The following is a 16189-nucleotide window of genomic DNA, read 5'->3' as shown; positions in this document are numbered from 1 at the left end:
TTCCCAAAACACATGGTCTCTCCCAAGGTTAACATCACATTGGAGACTTACAGTTAAATAATGGACCCCAGGATCCAAAGCCAAATAAAACAAATCCAAGACATGTATATTTATATACGCTTATCGTGAAAAGCATTTGACCTAATAGCTACATGGAAAAAAAATCTAGCATTTTCATTCTTAACAGATAAATGAATCTTCATTGATCCCATGCCTACAAGCTAAAACAAAAACAAAAACAAAAAACTTTATACTGCTTCCTATTCAAACTATAGCTCCTTTCCTTTTCATCAACTTGATAAGAAAAGTGACCTTTGTTTTCCTTTTCTGCTCAATATATAACCTACTGTAATCTGCCTTCTGGACCAAGTGTCTATTTTAAAGATAACTACTTTCCTGTTCTAGTTTTAAAAAATCAGGAAATTCACAGAAGAGGAAATACACTAATAGACTTGTCAAAGCAAGATAAAGCGTGTAATTAAGATTGGCACATGACTAGTACTATTCTCAAAGCCATCATTTGTTTATGCTTGCCCAGAATCCATTTCTGCTTCTGGTAAGATCACCCTGATTTTCTTCTGGGCATCCTCTGACAGCCGCCACTATTAGATAAGAGATAGACAGTGTAATTCTAGTCTTGCCAATAAGAGTACAGAATCTGCTCGGCTCTAGTGATTGGTTTAAGGGAAGTCACATGACTCAGACTAAACCAATCAAAAGCAGTGCAGGAATTCTGCAGCACTTTTGGTAAGTTCTCTTCAACTGCAGGTGGTAAATTGTGTGAAATATAAGCTTAGTGATGCTGGTCGCCAATTTGCTATCACTAAGGGAGAGATGGTCTGAGAAAGGAGCAGAAACAGAGGAAAGCAAAGTGAAGAGATGAAGAGAAATTTCTGATGACATTTGAATCCTGAGGGCTGGTCCTGCCCAGGAGAGCCTCCTAAAACATTTAACAACTTCATTGTATCCTTTTAATGTTTTGTTTTGGTTGTTCAAGTCACTCAAACTTTGGTTTCTCTATTACTTATACTCAAAGAACAGGGTCAATACAGGTATCAATATTATATAATCTATATAATATATATATAAAGGTGATGGTGGGCACTCTGGTGAGATTAATTGCTATAATTTTTTTGAAAACACTTTTTTTGGTCTTACAAACAGCATGTAGAAATAAAGAAAAATTTAAAAATTAAAATAAAGAGTCAAATGATCTTTTTACTTCTCAATCTACTTAAAATCAATGAATCACATGGCAATTCCCTCTTTGAACTCTACTTTTCTGACTTCCATGACCACCCTATTTCTTGAATCTCCTCTCAACCCCTTAAAATATTTCCTCTGGGTTGCATTCACAGCATCTTTTCTTTTGCTTAAATTTTAGTGTCCCAGAATTTTATACTCAGCTTTCTAGTCGTCTAACTCCATGTGTTCTTGCAGGTGGCCTTGCCTTATTATTCCCATATATTTCCTAGATTTCCAGTCCCCATCTTTTACTTAAAATCCATACAGATGTTTTTAGTTGGACTGCTGGCTACCTCCACCTGGATGTCCTCAAATTCAACATGCTGCAAGGTGCATATACCACTGTCCCTTGGTATTGATGGGAGATTGGTTCCAGGATTTTCACACATACAAAAACCTGGGATGCTCAAGTCCCTTCAATAAAATAGCATATATTTGCATATAACCTATGCACATCCTTCTGTATACTTTAAATCATCTCTAGGCTACTTATAATACCTAATACAATGTAAATAGTTGTAAATGCAATGTAAATGCAATATAAGTAGTTGCTGGCATAAAGAAAATTCAAGTTTTGCTTTTGGAAACTTTTTGGAATTTTAAAAACATATTTTCGATCTCTAGCTGATTGAATCTGTGGATGTGAAATCTGTGGATATGGAGGGCCAACTATATTTTATTTTCTTTCAAAACTGCAACTCATCCTGCCTTCCCTTATTATGGGGGCCAACTGTCCAAGCTAAAACCTTTGGAGATGTCCTTGATTTGTTCCTTTAATTTGCTTTCCCACATCCAGTGAATTAACACATCTTGTTAATATACCTTCTATGTATTTCTCAGAACTCCTCCTCTTCTATTCTCTGTGATACTCTTTTGTTAAGAATTCCATCACTTTTCCTGTAGACCAGCGCTTCTCAAATCCCAGCGTGCAAAGAGCATCACCTGAAAAGCTCACTAAAATGAAATCCCTAAGCTTAATCCTTCAAGAAACTCTGATGAACTTGGTCTGAGAATCCCACTCTGAGAAACTTGATTTTGTTTATTTTAACAGCCTTCTAACCGCACTGCTGTGAATGTAGCTATTTGATCATTTCATTTGCTGACCTGCTTGAAAACTTCCAAAGGTCCACCATCACCCTCAAGATAAGCTGCAAACTCCTTTACATGGCATACCATGCTTTCCAAGGGCCACTAACCCCTCCAGTCCCATCTTCCTATTCCCCAAATAAGCCATCTGTCTGAAGAAATGGAGGATAGGTCTTTCCCCCTAACTTTACTCTACTTCATAACATTTAATATTCTGTTATCTAGTGAACACTATAGGGTGTTTCTAGGTGACAGGCTCAGTGCTAAATTTTTACCTACATTATCTCATTTAATACATGCTACAGTCCTGTGAAGTAAGGCGCATGATTATTATAGTTCTACAGCTCAGAGAATTTTGAGGGTCAAAGAAGTAACTGGCCCTTGGTCACACAGCTATTAATTGCTGGAGTGGCCCCCTGAATCAGAGTACTAGACTGTTCCTCTGGTCACAGGCTTGCCACACCTTTAAAATATGAGCTCCTCAAGCAGCCCCGAAGGGCGGCAGGGTACTCAATTCCAACACCAAGCTTTCACATAGTGGGTGCTCAATTCGTGCAGTTGACTTTCTGAATGATTGAATGAATGAATGAATGAATGCTAGGAGGAGGAAAGAATAAGGAGAAATTATCATGCTTATTAGCCCTTATCTCAAAATGTGATTTCATTTTCAGGAATATATTTTCCTTACTAATAAAGCTACCTGTAAAACTACCATTTTGAGAGGCACTTAAAACTCATTCTATATTTTTAATTGAAATTTTTATTGAGATAATTATAGATTCACATGCAGTTGTAAGAAATAATTCAGAGAGATCTCGAATGCCCTTTACCCAGTTTCCCTGAAAAGTCATGTCTTGCATAAGTATAGCAGAGCTTCATAACCAGGATATCAGTATTAATACTGCCAAAATAGAGAACTCTCCATCACCACAAGGACCTTTCTTGTTACCCTTGTATAGCCACACCACTTCCTTCCTGTCCACTTCTCTCTAATCTATTTCTGTAGTTTTGCCATTTCAAGAAAACTATGTAAATGGAATCATACAGTATGAAATCTTTTGCAACGGGCTTTTTTCAGACTTCTTTACATATTCTTAGACACTAGTAATTTGTCAAATATTTAGTTTGAAACTATTTTCTCCCAGTCTGTAACTTGTCTTTTTACTGTCTTCACATAGGCTTTAAAATAGAAAAAGTTTTAAATTTTGATAAGCTCTAATTTATCAGTTTTTCCTTTTATAGATCATGATTTTTGTGTCAAGTCTAAGAATTCTATCTAGCCTTAGATCCCACAGATTTTATTTTATATCTTTCCTAAAAGTTTTGTCATTGTATGTTTTACACTTAGGTCCATGATCCATTTTGAGTTAATTTTTGTATGAGGCATACTGTTGAGTTTAAGGATCATTTTTATACCTATGGATGTCCAATTGTCTGAGGACCATTTGGCGAAAAGGCTGTCCTTCCTTCATTGAATTGCTTTGGCAACTTTGTCAAAAATGCAGATCTACAATTATCTCAAAAGTTTAATTTAATAAAAACCTATTTGGATGGGATGAAAATGTTTGGAAATGGACAGAGGTGACGGTTGCACACACGACATAGAGAAAGTACTAAATGCTGGTGAATTGCGTACTTTATAATGGTTGAGTTGATGTTATGTGAATTTCACCTAAATTAGAGAAAAGTGGGGAAAAAAAGCTTATCCTGGCTAACCTTCCAACCAATATTTTGTACAATTCAAGTAAGTTTTTCAAAGGCTGTATAGAAAAGACTTTTCATATCATCATCAAGCCCATTTTTTCTGTTTGGTTGTAATTTCCAGATACCCCATTGCTAAAGTTAGGTAACATCTTAACTTCTGACCTCTGACTGAGATAACCATTTTTAACAGTGAGTCAACAAGAGGGCAGTTTGAGTGGCAGAAGTTTTTAATAGACCTCATATTTCCTGGCAATCTGTCCCTGTATGTCCTTAGTCATTCTTGGACCATCATTTATATCGCCACGTGTCTTCATCCTTCTGCACTAAAGTGCCCTAAAAAGAACACTCTACTATATCATGTGGTGAGCACTGCCTTTTTCTCCGAGCACACAGCCCTGGAATAATATATTTTATCACTTTTCTGACAAGGAATTCACAGGACTCTCCTAAGTAAAAGCAAGAGAGTGAGTTAAGGGCAGAGGGTCGAGGAACTCTGCGACTTGCTGCATTTCTAGACAGTTTGATACTGAAACTTTCTCCCATTTGTTCACTTTAATTAACGGTGAAGAGGGTCCACTGGAAAATTCCTGGTCCCAAGGAAACTCGGAGATGACCTGAGGGTTCATATTATCAAGACCCAGCTTCAAAAAATCAGTGAGATATTTGTATTACCGCATTCAGATCATGTTCAAACGGCAGACCAATGTCAGTCTAGAAAACCCCACACTTAACATATTTTAAAATACCTTTTGTGGAGAGAAAATTGGTCTTTTACCTTTAAGTCATCTTAACAAGACACCCTGGACATGGCCATGGAGAATTACAAATTTAGTCCAGAAAACTTGGCAAACTGGTGCCAATTGTTGACTTACTACAATGTCCTCTACCCTAACGTCCCATCATATTACAGAGCTGAAATGATCAGAAGGGAGAGGAGCCATCTGCACTTCTCTGTGGAATAAGCTCATCCGAGCCCCTAATACCCTGAACGTGGAAGAATGGTGACAATATCACAACCTGATTTTAATTCTAATCTACTGTTACTGCTCATTTACGTCAATATTTATCAGTTCCTTTGCTGTATACCTGGAACTAACACAACATTGCAAATCAACTATATTGCAATAAATTTTTTTAAAAAATAGATAACCAAGAAAAAAAATATTTGTCAGTTCTTCCTTTAAGCCTTAATGGCACCCCACCCCCAACCAGGTAGTAAATGGCTGCTCCATCTCTTGTTTACCTTTCTTCCCCATTGTGTTATCATGAAGTTTTTAGAAGAGTTTTCCCACATTGTGCCCTGCCAAATATTAGTATTCTAAGAAAATATTAGCAAACCTTCTATGAAACATGTCCTATCTTCTGGCAATCTGGGAAACACAATATCCCACCTCTCTCTTCCAAAATCATGATTTTTATAAGTACACTAAAAGGTCAGAGAAGTCCTATGATAAAGAAATCTGCTTAATTCTGTGTTTCTTAAATCTATTTGGACCACAAAATACATTGTGTGTGTGTGTGTGTGTGTGTCTCACCTAATAGCACCTCTGGAACACCAGTGTCTGGAACGCTGTCCTAAAACAAATAGCCTCTGCTTGTTGATTCCATTTTCTTCTTATTACTGCATTATATTTGCAATCTCAGTATACCAGCAATATCCAAAAGGTCAAATTTAGTTATTGATTTTTGTTTCTGCCAATAATTATTTCTTTTCACTTTTATGAGGTAGCCTATACAGTCAACAACATACACATTTTTCAAACTCCTCACTGGGATTTCATAATTCTTTATTACTGTTATGAACTAGATACCTCAATTTTCTTAACACGTAAAATGTCCAGACTTCTTAGACTGGCATTCAGAGACCTATAGCATCCATATTCAACCTTCTTTTCTATCCAGATCTCTCTCTAATCACATCCACAAATCTTTTTTTTTGTTATTGAAGTATAGTTGATTTACAATGTTGTGTTAGTTTCAGGTGTACAGCACAGTGATTCAGTATATATATATATATATATATATATATATATATATATATATATATATATAAAATATTCTTTTTCAGATTCTTTTCCACTATAGGTTATTGCAAAATACTGAGTATAGTTCCCTGTGCTATATAGTAGGTCCTTGTTGTTTATCTATTTTACATACGGTAGTGTGTATATGTTAATCCCAAACTCCTAATTTATCCCCTCTCCCTTTTCCCCTTTGGTAACCATAAGTTTGCTTTCTATGTCTGTGAGTCTATTTCTGTTTTGTAAATAAGTTCACTTGTATCTCTTTTTATTGATTCCACATATAAGCAACATCATATATTTGTCTTTGACTTACTTCACTTGCTATAATATCTCTTACTATAATAATCTCTAGGTCCATCCATGTTGCTGCAAGTGGCATTATTTCATTCTTTTTTATGGCTAATTCTCCATGGGCATATATATACCAAATCTTCTTATCCATTCATCTGTCGATGGACATTTAGGTTGTTTCCACATCTCGGCTGTTGTAAATAGTGCTGCAATGAACACTGGGGTGCATGTATCTTTTCAAATTATAGTTTTCTCTGAATATATGCCCAGGAGTGGGATCACTGGATTATATGGTAACTCTATTTTTAGTTTTTTAAGGAACCTCCACACTGTTCTCCAGAGTGGCTGTACCAATTGACATTCCCACCAAAAGTATAGGCGAGTTCCTTTTTCTCCACACCCTCTTCAGCATCTACTCTTTGTAGACTCTGATGATGGCCATCCTGACCAGAGTGAGTTGATACCACATTGCAGTTTTGATTTGCATTTCTCTAATAACTAGCGATGGGCAGTATCTTTTCATGTACCTCTTGGCCATCTGTATGTCATTGGAGAAATGTCTAGATCTTCTGCCCATTTTTTGATTGGGTTGTTTGGTTTTTTGATATTGAGGTATATGAGCTGTTTGTACATTTTGGAAATTAATCCCTTGTAGGTCACATCATTTGGAAATATTTTCTCCCATTCTGTGGTTGTCTTTTCATTTTGTATATGGTTTCCTTTGCTGTGCAAAAGCTTTTAAGTCTAACTAGGTCCCATCTGTTTATTTTTGTTTTTATTTCCATTACTCTAGGAGGCAGATCCAAAATATACTGTTGTGATATATGTCAAATGGTGTTCTGCCAATGTTTTCCTCTAGGAGTTTTATAGGATCCAGTCTTACATTTAGGTCTTTAATCCATTTCGAGTTTATTTTTGTATATGGTGTTAGAGAATGTTCTAATTTCATTCTTTTACATGTAGTTGTCCAGTTTTCCCAGCACCACTTACTGAAGAGGCTGTCTTTTCTCCACTGTATATTCTTGCCTCCTTTATCATAGATTAATTGACCATAGGTGTGTGGGTTTATTTCTGGGCTTTCTATCCTGTTCCATTGATCTATATTTCTGTTTTTGTGCCAGTACCATACTGTCTTGATCACTGTAGCTTTGTAGTATAGTCTCAAGTTAGGGAGCCTGATTCCTCCAGCTCCATTTTTTTTTCTCAAGATTGCTTTGGCTATTTGGGGTCTTTTGTGTTTCCATACAAATTAAAAAATATTTTGTTCTAGTTCTGTGAAAAAATGAGGCCACCATCAAACTGACATGAAAACCAGTCAAAGATACCACAAAAAAAGAAAATTAAAGGCCAATATTACTGATGAACATAGATGCGAAAATCAACAAAATACTAGCAAACCAAATCCAAGAATACAGTAAAAGGATTATACACCATGATCAAGTGGGATTTATCCCAGGGATATAGGGATTTTTCAACATCCACAAATCAATCCGTGTGACACCCCACATTAACAAACTGAAGAATAAAAACCATATGATATCTCAATAGATACAGAAAAATCTTTTGATAGATTCAACATCCATTTATAACTAAAAACTCTCCAGAAAGTGAGTATAGAGGGAACATACTGCAACATTTTTAAAGACCATATATGACAAACCCACAGCTAACATCATACTCAAGGGTGAAAAGCTGAAAGCATTCCCTCTAAGATCAGGAACAAGACAAGGATGCCCACCCTCCACTTTTATTCAACATAGTTTTGGAAGTCCTAGCCACAGAAATCAGAGAAGAAAAAGAAATAAAAGGAATCCAAACTGGAAAAGAAGAAGTGAAACTATCACTCTTTGTAGATGACACAATACTATACATAGAAAATCCTAAAGACATTACCAGAAAACTACTAGAGACCATCAATGATTTCAGTAAAGTTGCAGGGTACAAAATTAATGCACAGAAATTTGCTGCATTTTTATACACTAACAACAAAAGATCAGAAAGAGAAATTAAGGAAAGAATCCCATTTACCACTGCATCAAAAAGAATACTATACCAAGGAATAAACCTACCTAAGGAGGCAAAAGACCTTTACTCTGAAAACTGTTAAGACGCTGATGAAAGAAACTGAAGATGACACAAACAGATGGAAAGATATACCGTGTTCTTGGATTGGAAGAATCAGTATTGTTAAAATGACTATATTATCCAAGGCAATCTACGGGATTCAATGCAATCCCTATCAAATTCCATTCACAAATCTTTTTTTTTGGTATATAAACAACTTTATAAAGCAATAATAAAAAGCAACAAACTCAGTAAAAATGTGCAAGCATCTAAACAGACAGTTCCTAAAAATCATTATATTAATAGCCAAAAACACAGGAAAAAAGCTCAACATCATTAGTTACCACATTCACAAATCTTAATCCTCTATCCAAACTGATCTAACTCACCAAAATATCTGGCACATTTGCATCTCGCCTGTATGCAAGGTGTTTTTGCTAAAGAGGTTGCATTCCCTTCTTCCATTGCTTAATCTTACACATGCTGAAAGCTGACCTAACCATCTCTCATTATTTCTGTATTTTTTTGTCAGTCTTCCCCTTCTAGATGGTAAACTCCACATGTGCAATAGCCATATATGTTTCTAAGGATTAAATAGCCAGTTTAGCTCAGTACCTGATAAGTAATTCCTAGGTGTCCCATAAAGAGATGTTGGACTGAATCTATTGATAAACTTCTCGAATTTCTATAGTACCCATTTTTCATTGTCTTACCTCTCATTTTGTTTTAGTGTGTATTGCCTTATGTTGGTACTTACTATTTTGGTTTGTGCACTGTGTTAATCATCGATATATACCAAGTTCTTTAACTGCAAAGTTTGGGAATTATATGCATTTATAAGTGCATATATCATGCAACTAGGCTAGGGCCTTATCCATAACAGGTACTGAATAAACCCTGGTAGATTGGCTAGTTAATTCAGGGAACACACAGTCTCTTATCTGCCATGAAGCTTTCCTGCTCATATTTAGCTTCTTTTTCTAACAGTCGCTGTCTCTACAACTCACCTTGGTTCATATTTGTAGACTTGTTTCACATGTTTATCAAATTTCTTCTACTGAGCTTGTGAATTCTTAAAGGGTGAAAAGCTCTGTTTCATGGATATTTGTATCTCCTAAATAGGTGAGAACATAATAGAAATTAGTTAAATTTAAATGGATAGAAACTGAGATGGTCGTACTACATTTCTCTTTATTATTTTTGACATGTATGATACAATGTTACTATTCTAGTCTTTTATGCTGACAAAAATAAATGATATAAAATACATAATACATTTGATCATTTTAACCACACACAAAATATTGAGTGATTGAAACTATGCTACATGTATATTTTACAAAGGAAAAACAGACTACTATAATAATATATTTGGATGAAATTGTCATTACAGTTTGCGTGTTATACAATGTTAAATATGAATATATTCAAAAGAATCACTATTTATAGAACCAATTTGATATTTTAATGTTGAAAATAATGAATACTGTGTAAATGAATACTTATAAAAATATTTTTTAAACAAAAAGCTATGTTCTACTCATTTACTTGGCAGTTACAAAAATATATATTCATCTGAAACTCTAGTAAATTTGTTTGAGGCATTAGATACTCAAATTTAAATGTACTTTTTCTAGGGCATTTTACTTAGCATTCTTGACTTCACACAGTATATATACCTACATGGTATTAGAATAGGTTTGTGTTACAAATAATATCATTCCAAGTAAAAGACACAGAGGAGATTAACACAGAGGAGACACTGTGAAGATTTTTGAACCAAATACACGCAACACATAAATGAGGCCCACTGGCTGTGCCTTTTACAAAGTGAATTCTCAAACATGTTTGTTGAATGAACACATGAGTGGATAACATTTATTCTGTTGTTTGCACCCCAAATTAGCTATTCAAACTAGAACTATCATGTAAGAATTCAACAATTTTGTTCTTAATTGGCTACTTCTTCTGACGGCAAAGCCAGGTCAATAGACTCCAGATGGAGCAGCAAACTAGTGCCAGTGATCAAAAGATGGCCTACCAGGTATGCTTATGGCATATTTAGACAGACATTCAATATACTGAACAACTACATAGTTCATACCTTCATACAAAATAAGACAGAAGAATCTAAGTAAGTTTTATAATGTATCACCGTAAAAACAAAACATTATAAATATATGTGTATATTATATATATATATATCTTAGTACACCTAGTAGACTTCAGACATCTCTTCTCAGTGAGAGAAGCAAGCTATCCTGAGTGCAGTAGGCCATGTGTCTGCATAGCACAGCTTGGCAATATGAATTCTGATATCACTGTTAAAAGCAAAGCTTTTAAGTAGTAAAATTTTTGAAAACAAAAGACAAACCATGATAACTATTATGGAATTGCAGCACCTACAAAGGTTATGGCCACTGTATGTAAAAGGAACCAGCCTAAGCCCACTCTTGGCCCAGATGCCTGTTGGAACTTCACCCCACCTCATCTGCTTCATCAAGAGTGAAACTTTTCTGAGGCTCATCCTTAACCCTTCAAAAAAGTTGATAAAGTTAAGAATATTTTTCTTAATCGAGGTTCAGATCATCCTAAATCACTTTCAAAGCTTTTGCTTTCATGTTTATGCAGGGCAACTGACAATTCATTTGGCAAACTGGTTAATTTAATATATATACATGTTAATGAAATAACTACTACTCACTTTGGGAAAGTAATTGAGGTATAATTTTGTACGATAATTCACTTAAAAATAAACCATTAAAGATGAAACATAGTTTTTTTTTTTTTTTTCTTTTTGCGGTATGCGGGCCTCTCACTGTTGTGGCCTCTCCCGTTGCGGAGCACAGGCTCCGGACGCACAGGCCCAGAGGCCATGGCTCACGGGCCCAGCCGCTCCGCGGCATATGGGATCCTCCCAGACCGGGGCACGAACCCGTATCCCCTGCATCGGCAGGCGGACTCTCAACCACTGTGCCACCAGGGAGGCCCAATAGTTTTTGAAAATTCAGAAGCAATTTAGTCACATGATTAAGGTTAGTTTCATTATTACTAAATACAGCTAGTGAAGAAAATCTAAAAATGACCTTTAAAGTAAAATGTAAATGAAGATGACTTAAATTAAGGTTAGTCATTTTAAATTTCAATCTCATGTTTTACTGAAAATATAGATGAATAAAAATATGCCCTCTATTCTGCACTAAATCATGCTACATAGGAAAAGATCTATGTGAACTAACGAAAGAATACTTTGGTGTTCTAACTGCAAATTTATTATTTTCAAATACATAGAGTAACTAACTCAACTGAGTGCTTCCAAGTCAATAAACATTAGTTTTGCTGTTAAAATGCGTCCAAAGGGTTGAAAATAGTTTGGTTTCTTAAATGAGTTAATATCCCCTAGGGATTTTTTTCCTCATTCATTTTCTTGGCTTTTACAGTTAGTGTCAAGGTCAGTATCATTTCATTGTGAATTTAACTATCACAAAATTTAAATTAGTAGAGTCAGAACCAACACCAATATAATGTCATATGTATTATAGTATCATGAGAAATTAACCTACTTTTAAATTGAACATTGTTGCTGCAATAACAGTGGCCACTGAACACACAGTGAATCTAAGCCACCAGCAGAATATGATTTGAAAAGACAGAAAATAGTGTGAGACTTCTAAAATGGGGATATTGGTTCATAAAACAAAGCTTATACTCTAAATTCAAAATTACATATCCAATATAAGTAAAACTAGTACAAAAGTTCCTCTTCCTTCCTTCCTCCATCTTTCTCCCTTCCTTTCTTTCATTTTTTCTTTCTTTTTCTTTCTTTCTCTCTTTCCCTCCTTCCTTCCTTCCCTCTTTCTTTCTTTCTTGTTAAATGTAATGGAAGTAGATGCAAAATTCTAGTCTCTTCAAATTACTCACACTTTCAATAATATATTAAATTTTGTAATACTTAATGAGAAAACTTTATAAGATATGATGGAATGTTTAAGATTTATTGACCATAAATGACTAGTTAACAAGTATTTATGAATCAGTCCCATATTAAGAACCAAAATTTCTAGGTGTGACCTTCCCTTTTAGGTGGAGAGAGGCAGATGTCCAAATTCAGAACTTCACAGTCGGCAGAACTTGGAAGAACTGCTTTTGTAACGTTTAAAGGTACACTGCTTGCAGAGGAGTATGTGAGCATTGAGGTAAACCCATTCTAAAAACTCAAGGCCAGTCTATGGTCAAACCACCCTGAACATACCCGATCTCATCTAAAAACTCAAGGTCAGTTAAATGTCCGATGTCACACAGAGGTACATCATGGTGTTGAAGAGATGTCTTTATTAATTCACTCATTTGACATTTTTTACTGTTATCACTGTTTTGGAATCATAGTCAAATTTGATATAATGTACTATTCCAGACTTTCAAAACATATCTAAAACTGGTATCTTCAATTATGAGGGATATATCATGTTTTTTCAGATTGCAATAGCATTGGGTTACCTCATAATGTGTATCCAGAATGGTAAAATATCCAGGAAATCCTATGGTTTTCATATATTAAAGGCATTTTACACATTTCCATTCATTTTCTCAATATAAGATGTATAATTTAATGGCCCACACCACACATAACTCCAACTTTACTAACAAATAATTGGCAATATTACATTTCCTATATTAATAAGGAAAAGCAGCACAATGTATTAAGAAGGCAGACTTCCTGGATTCAAATCCTGGTTCTACCACTTGTCAGCCATGTGATCTTGGGCAAGTCACTGGACTATTCTTTGCTTACTTCCTCAACGGTAAAATGGGGGTGATGCAAAGAATATCACCTCAAATCACCATTAGGATTAATGAAGCAATAACAACAAAGTATGGGTGAAGCACCTGGAGGTATTGCTTGACAGGTAGAAATTACTTAGGTTTTAGCTACAGTTTTTATTACAATCAAAAATCACAGTGACAGATGGTAATATAAGTCATCATTAACTTCTGAGATTTTAATAAGTGCCAAGCACTCTGATAGATGGTACACTTACACCATGTTTAACCCTTAAAACAATATTAAGTAACCCTATTATATAGAGATTCGATCTTAAAATATGCTAATTTGTAAATACTACAATAGCAGATGGTTTTCCCCTATGAAACAGCAAAGTACGACTGAAATGTTTAAGTGATCCCCTCATTCCTCTAATAAGGAACACTACTTCTAGGGTAGTGATTAGAAAACAGTAATGACAACATGAAAAGTACTTGTTAGTTAATCAGTTTTACTCACTCATTAGCCCTGTGTTAAATGTAATCAAAATTTCAGTACAGGAAAATCACAATTTACTAATTTCATGGACCTTCAGGATCACTTGCAATAGTATCAAGAATGTTAAACCCCTGAAAGTGAAGAATATATTTCATGTAGATATTTATATGAAGGTCATATCTTCATTAAATTCAAAGTGTTCAACTTTTTCTCTGAAATCTCTGATGTTGGTTTATTTTTCATTATAGATGTGTACTTATCATAAAAGTCTTAAGTGCTTCTGTGCTGAACAACATTTATTATTAATTTGACCAGTATATAAAGGCCTCATGTATATGCAACGCAGTATTTCTGTTATTCAATACACAACTGCTAGTGATGAAAGTTTTTTTAATAAGTGTTTGAAAACTATTATCAAATTTCATAAATTAAAATTTCATAATGGTTTGTATATACTTTAGTTATGAAAAGCATTTCACATAAGCAATTAATCTAAATCCACCTAAGTATCACAATCACAGTAAGGGCATTTTAATTGTTTTGAAAATTACAGATTTAAAATCAATATTACTATACTCATTATGCTAAAAAAACAATGTTATTTTATCAATGTAGAAAGGATAAACATGTAAACTTTAGAATGAAAATAGAATACACCTTGTACTTTCATAAATTATCAGGGTCTCTAATAGTCCTTTTAAAGTTCAACAAATAAAGCTTTATTTTCTCATCTTATATATATATATATTACCTTGATAGAAAAACACTCAGCATGGTGTATTCTTTTAGGAGTCTGACATCTCATATGAAAGCCTTTAATAAAATAAGAGCTTTAGGTATCTTTCAAATTTAAAGGTTGACTTTTTAAATAGGCTTATTTTTCCCTCCTTCACCCTGGTCTTCCTTCCAACCCTCCCCCATCCCTGCCTCTCCCCATTTCCTGGACACCTACGGCGCAGCATCAGGACTCATGGCCCAAGGAAGCCACGCCCACTTCAGAGGCCAAGGACAGCATGGTTCCCTGGAACTGTCCACGAGCATAAAGGGTCCCTGAAAGCAGCTGGAAGAAGGTCTTGCTGGAGACCTCAATCAGCTCTCTTCTCTACTGAGAAACACTCCCTTAGAAAGAGTAAAGGATGCTCTTCCCCTTTCACCCGCAAGCTACTTTCTCGGATGCAAGTGGGAGACAGAAAACCTACGACACCCAGTCTCTATTGTCTGTCACATTTCCGTGTGATGATCTGGAAAGTGTGACCACATTTCTTCAATGACAGACTTCTTCAAACGGAAATATCCAACATAACATGCTCCATTTGGAGAAGAGGAAAGCAAACACAATACAATAGTTTTAATAAATGGGAAAGGAGGCACAATGGTTAATGTTTTATCTCTGACACTTTTTTATGTAATCTCCAGGGATGGATAATTCACATTAACACACATGAAAGATCGGTTTGTGAAGCTGGGTTGTCTGAATGGACTTCCATCCATTTCCAGCACAAATATCTAAGTGCAAGCTGAACATTAGTTATTTACACCATGATGAAAGACCAAGAGAAAAAAATCCATTTTTTTATGTTGAGTGGAGAATGTTTAGCCAGCACATCCTTTGTCTAGTCCAGTGTTCAGAAGCTTCTGCTTGCCTGGTTCCTTGGAGATTCTCCTCATTCTTCTCCAACTGGGGGAGGAGGCTCGCACAGCTTGTACAGCCTACAAAAGGCATGGGAAGGTGTGACAACAGCCTGGCATATTGACGTCGCTTGACATGTTTTTATTTGTAGAACAAATACATTGACAGTAATTTCTTGGTTTGGGGGTCAGTCATGATCATATCACCAATTTCACTAAAAATTGCCTGTGCGTTAGTTAGCAAACTCCAAACTTCCGGTTCTGTTATTACAAAACACCAGTGTCTCTTTGCACATCTAGATGCCTATTGATTAGGCAATGCTGCCGTTTTTACACCAGCTGCTTCTGTTCCAGTGTTGCCAACTCAGGCTGCTCACCTTGCTGGTAGCGAAAGTGACTCTCCGAATTCTAGGAGATGATAATTACCATCGTATCTATCATGATTATCTTGTAGCAAGATAGCATCTACCTCTTAGGGGTTACTGATTTTCTGACTTGTCTTAGAAATTTGCTTCATTTTGTACCATCCTGGTGGTGCTGGAAGTTGGTCGTGGCTAGGCTGATGTGGCACAGTCCTAAGGCCTGAATATCAAGGCACAATTAGCTGGTGTTTCCTAAGGAATATCTGTCCAGCTCTGCCCACACTGTCACTCATCTGTCAATAGAATCAGGTGGAGATTCAAGTGGACTAAGGAATCCATTTGAACTGGCAGAGATGCTCCAAGATGCTCTCTCTTTGCATCGCAGGTCTAGTTTTTTGAAACCATACAGCATGAAGGCAAAGCTCAGGGGACTGAACTAGTAGGATTATACAAGTTCTAGTGCTCCACGTTTTTCTGAATGGTTGAATCCTAACTCCAGAACTCAAAGAAAGGGGGATATAACC

At 35.6% G+C, this 16189-nt stretch overlaps 1 protein-coding gene across 3 annotated transcripts in view; it reads right to left on the bottom strand.

The window, feature by feature from the left end:
- Window positions 1–11374: 11374 nt before the first annotated feature.
- Window positions 11375–16189, bottom strand: part of PREX2 (phosphatidylinositol-3,4,5-trisphosphate dependent Rac exchange factor 2) — a 283316-nt gene continuing 278501 nt past the window's right edge. For all 3 annotated transcript variants that reach the window (XM_081259019.1, XM_081259020.1, XM_081259023.1), the window contains one exon: window positions 11375–15384. In XM_081259019.1, the coding sequence (XP_081115145.1) occupies window positions 15339–15384 (46 nt within the window). In that variant the 3' untranslated portion in view covers window positions 11375–15338. The remainder of the gene's footprint in view (window positions 15385–16189) is intronic.

This window comes from Mesoplodon bidens (assembly GCF_964165515.1).
Source record: "Mesoplodon bidens genome assembly, chromosome: 16".
NCBI classification, from domain to species: Eukaryota; Metazoa; Chordata; class Mammalia; order Artiodactyla; family Ziphiidae; genus Mesoplodon; species Mesoplodon bidens.
The sequence above is the reverse complement of the archived record's forward strand: the minus strand, read 5'-3'. Positions and strand labels throughout refer to the sequence as shown.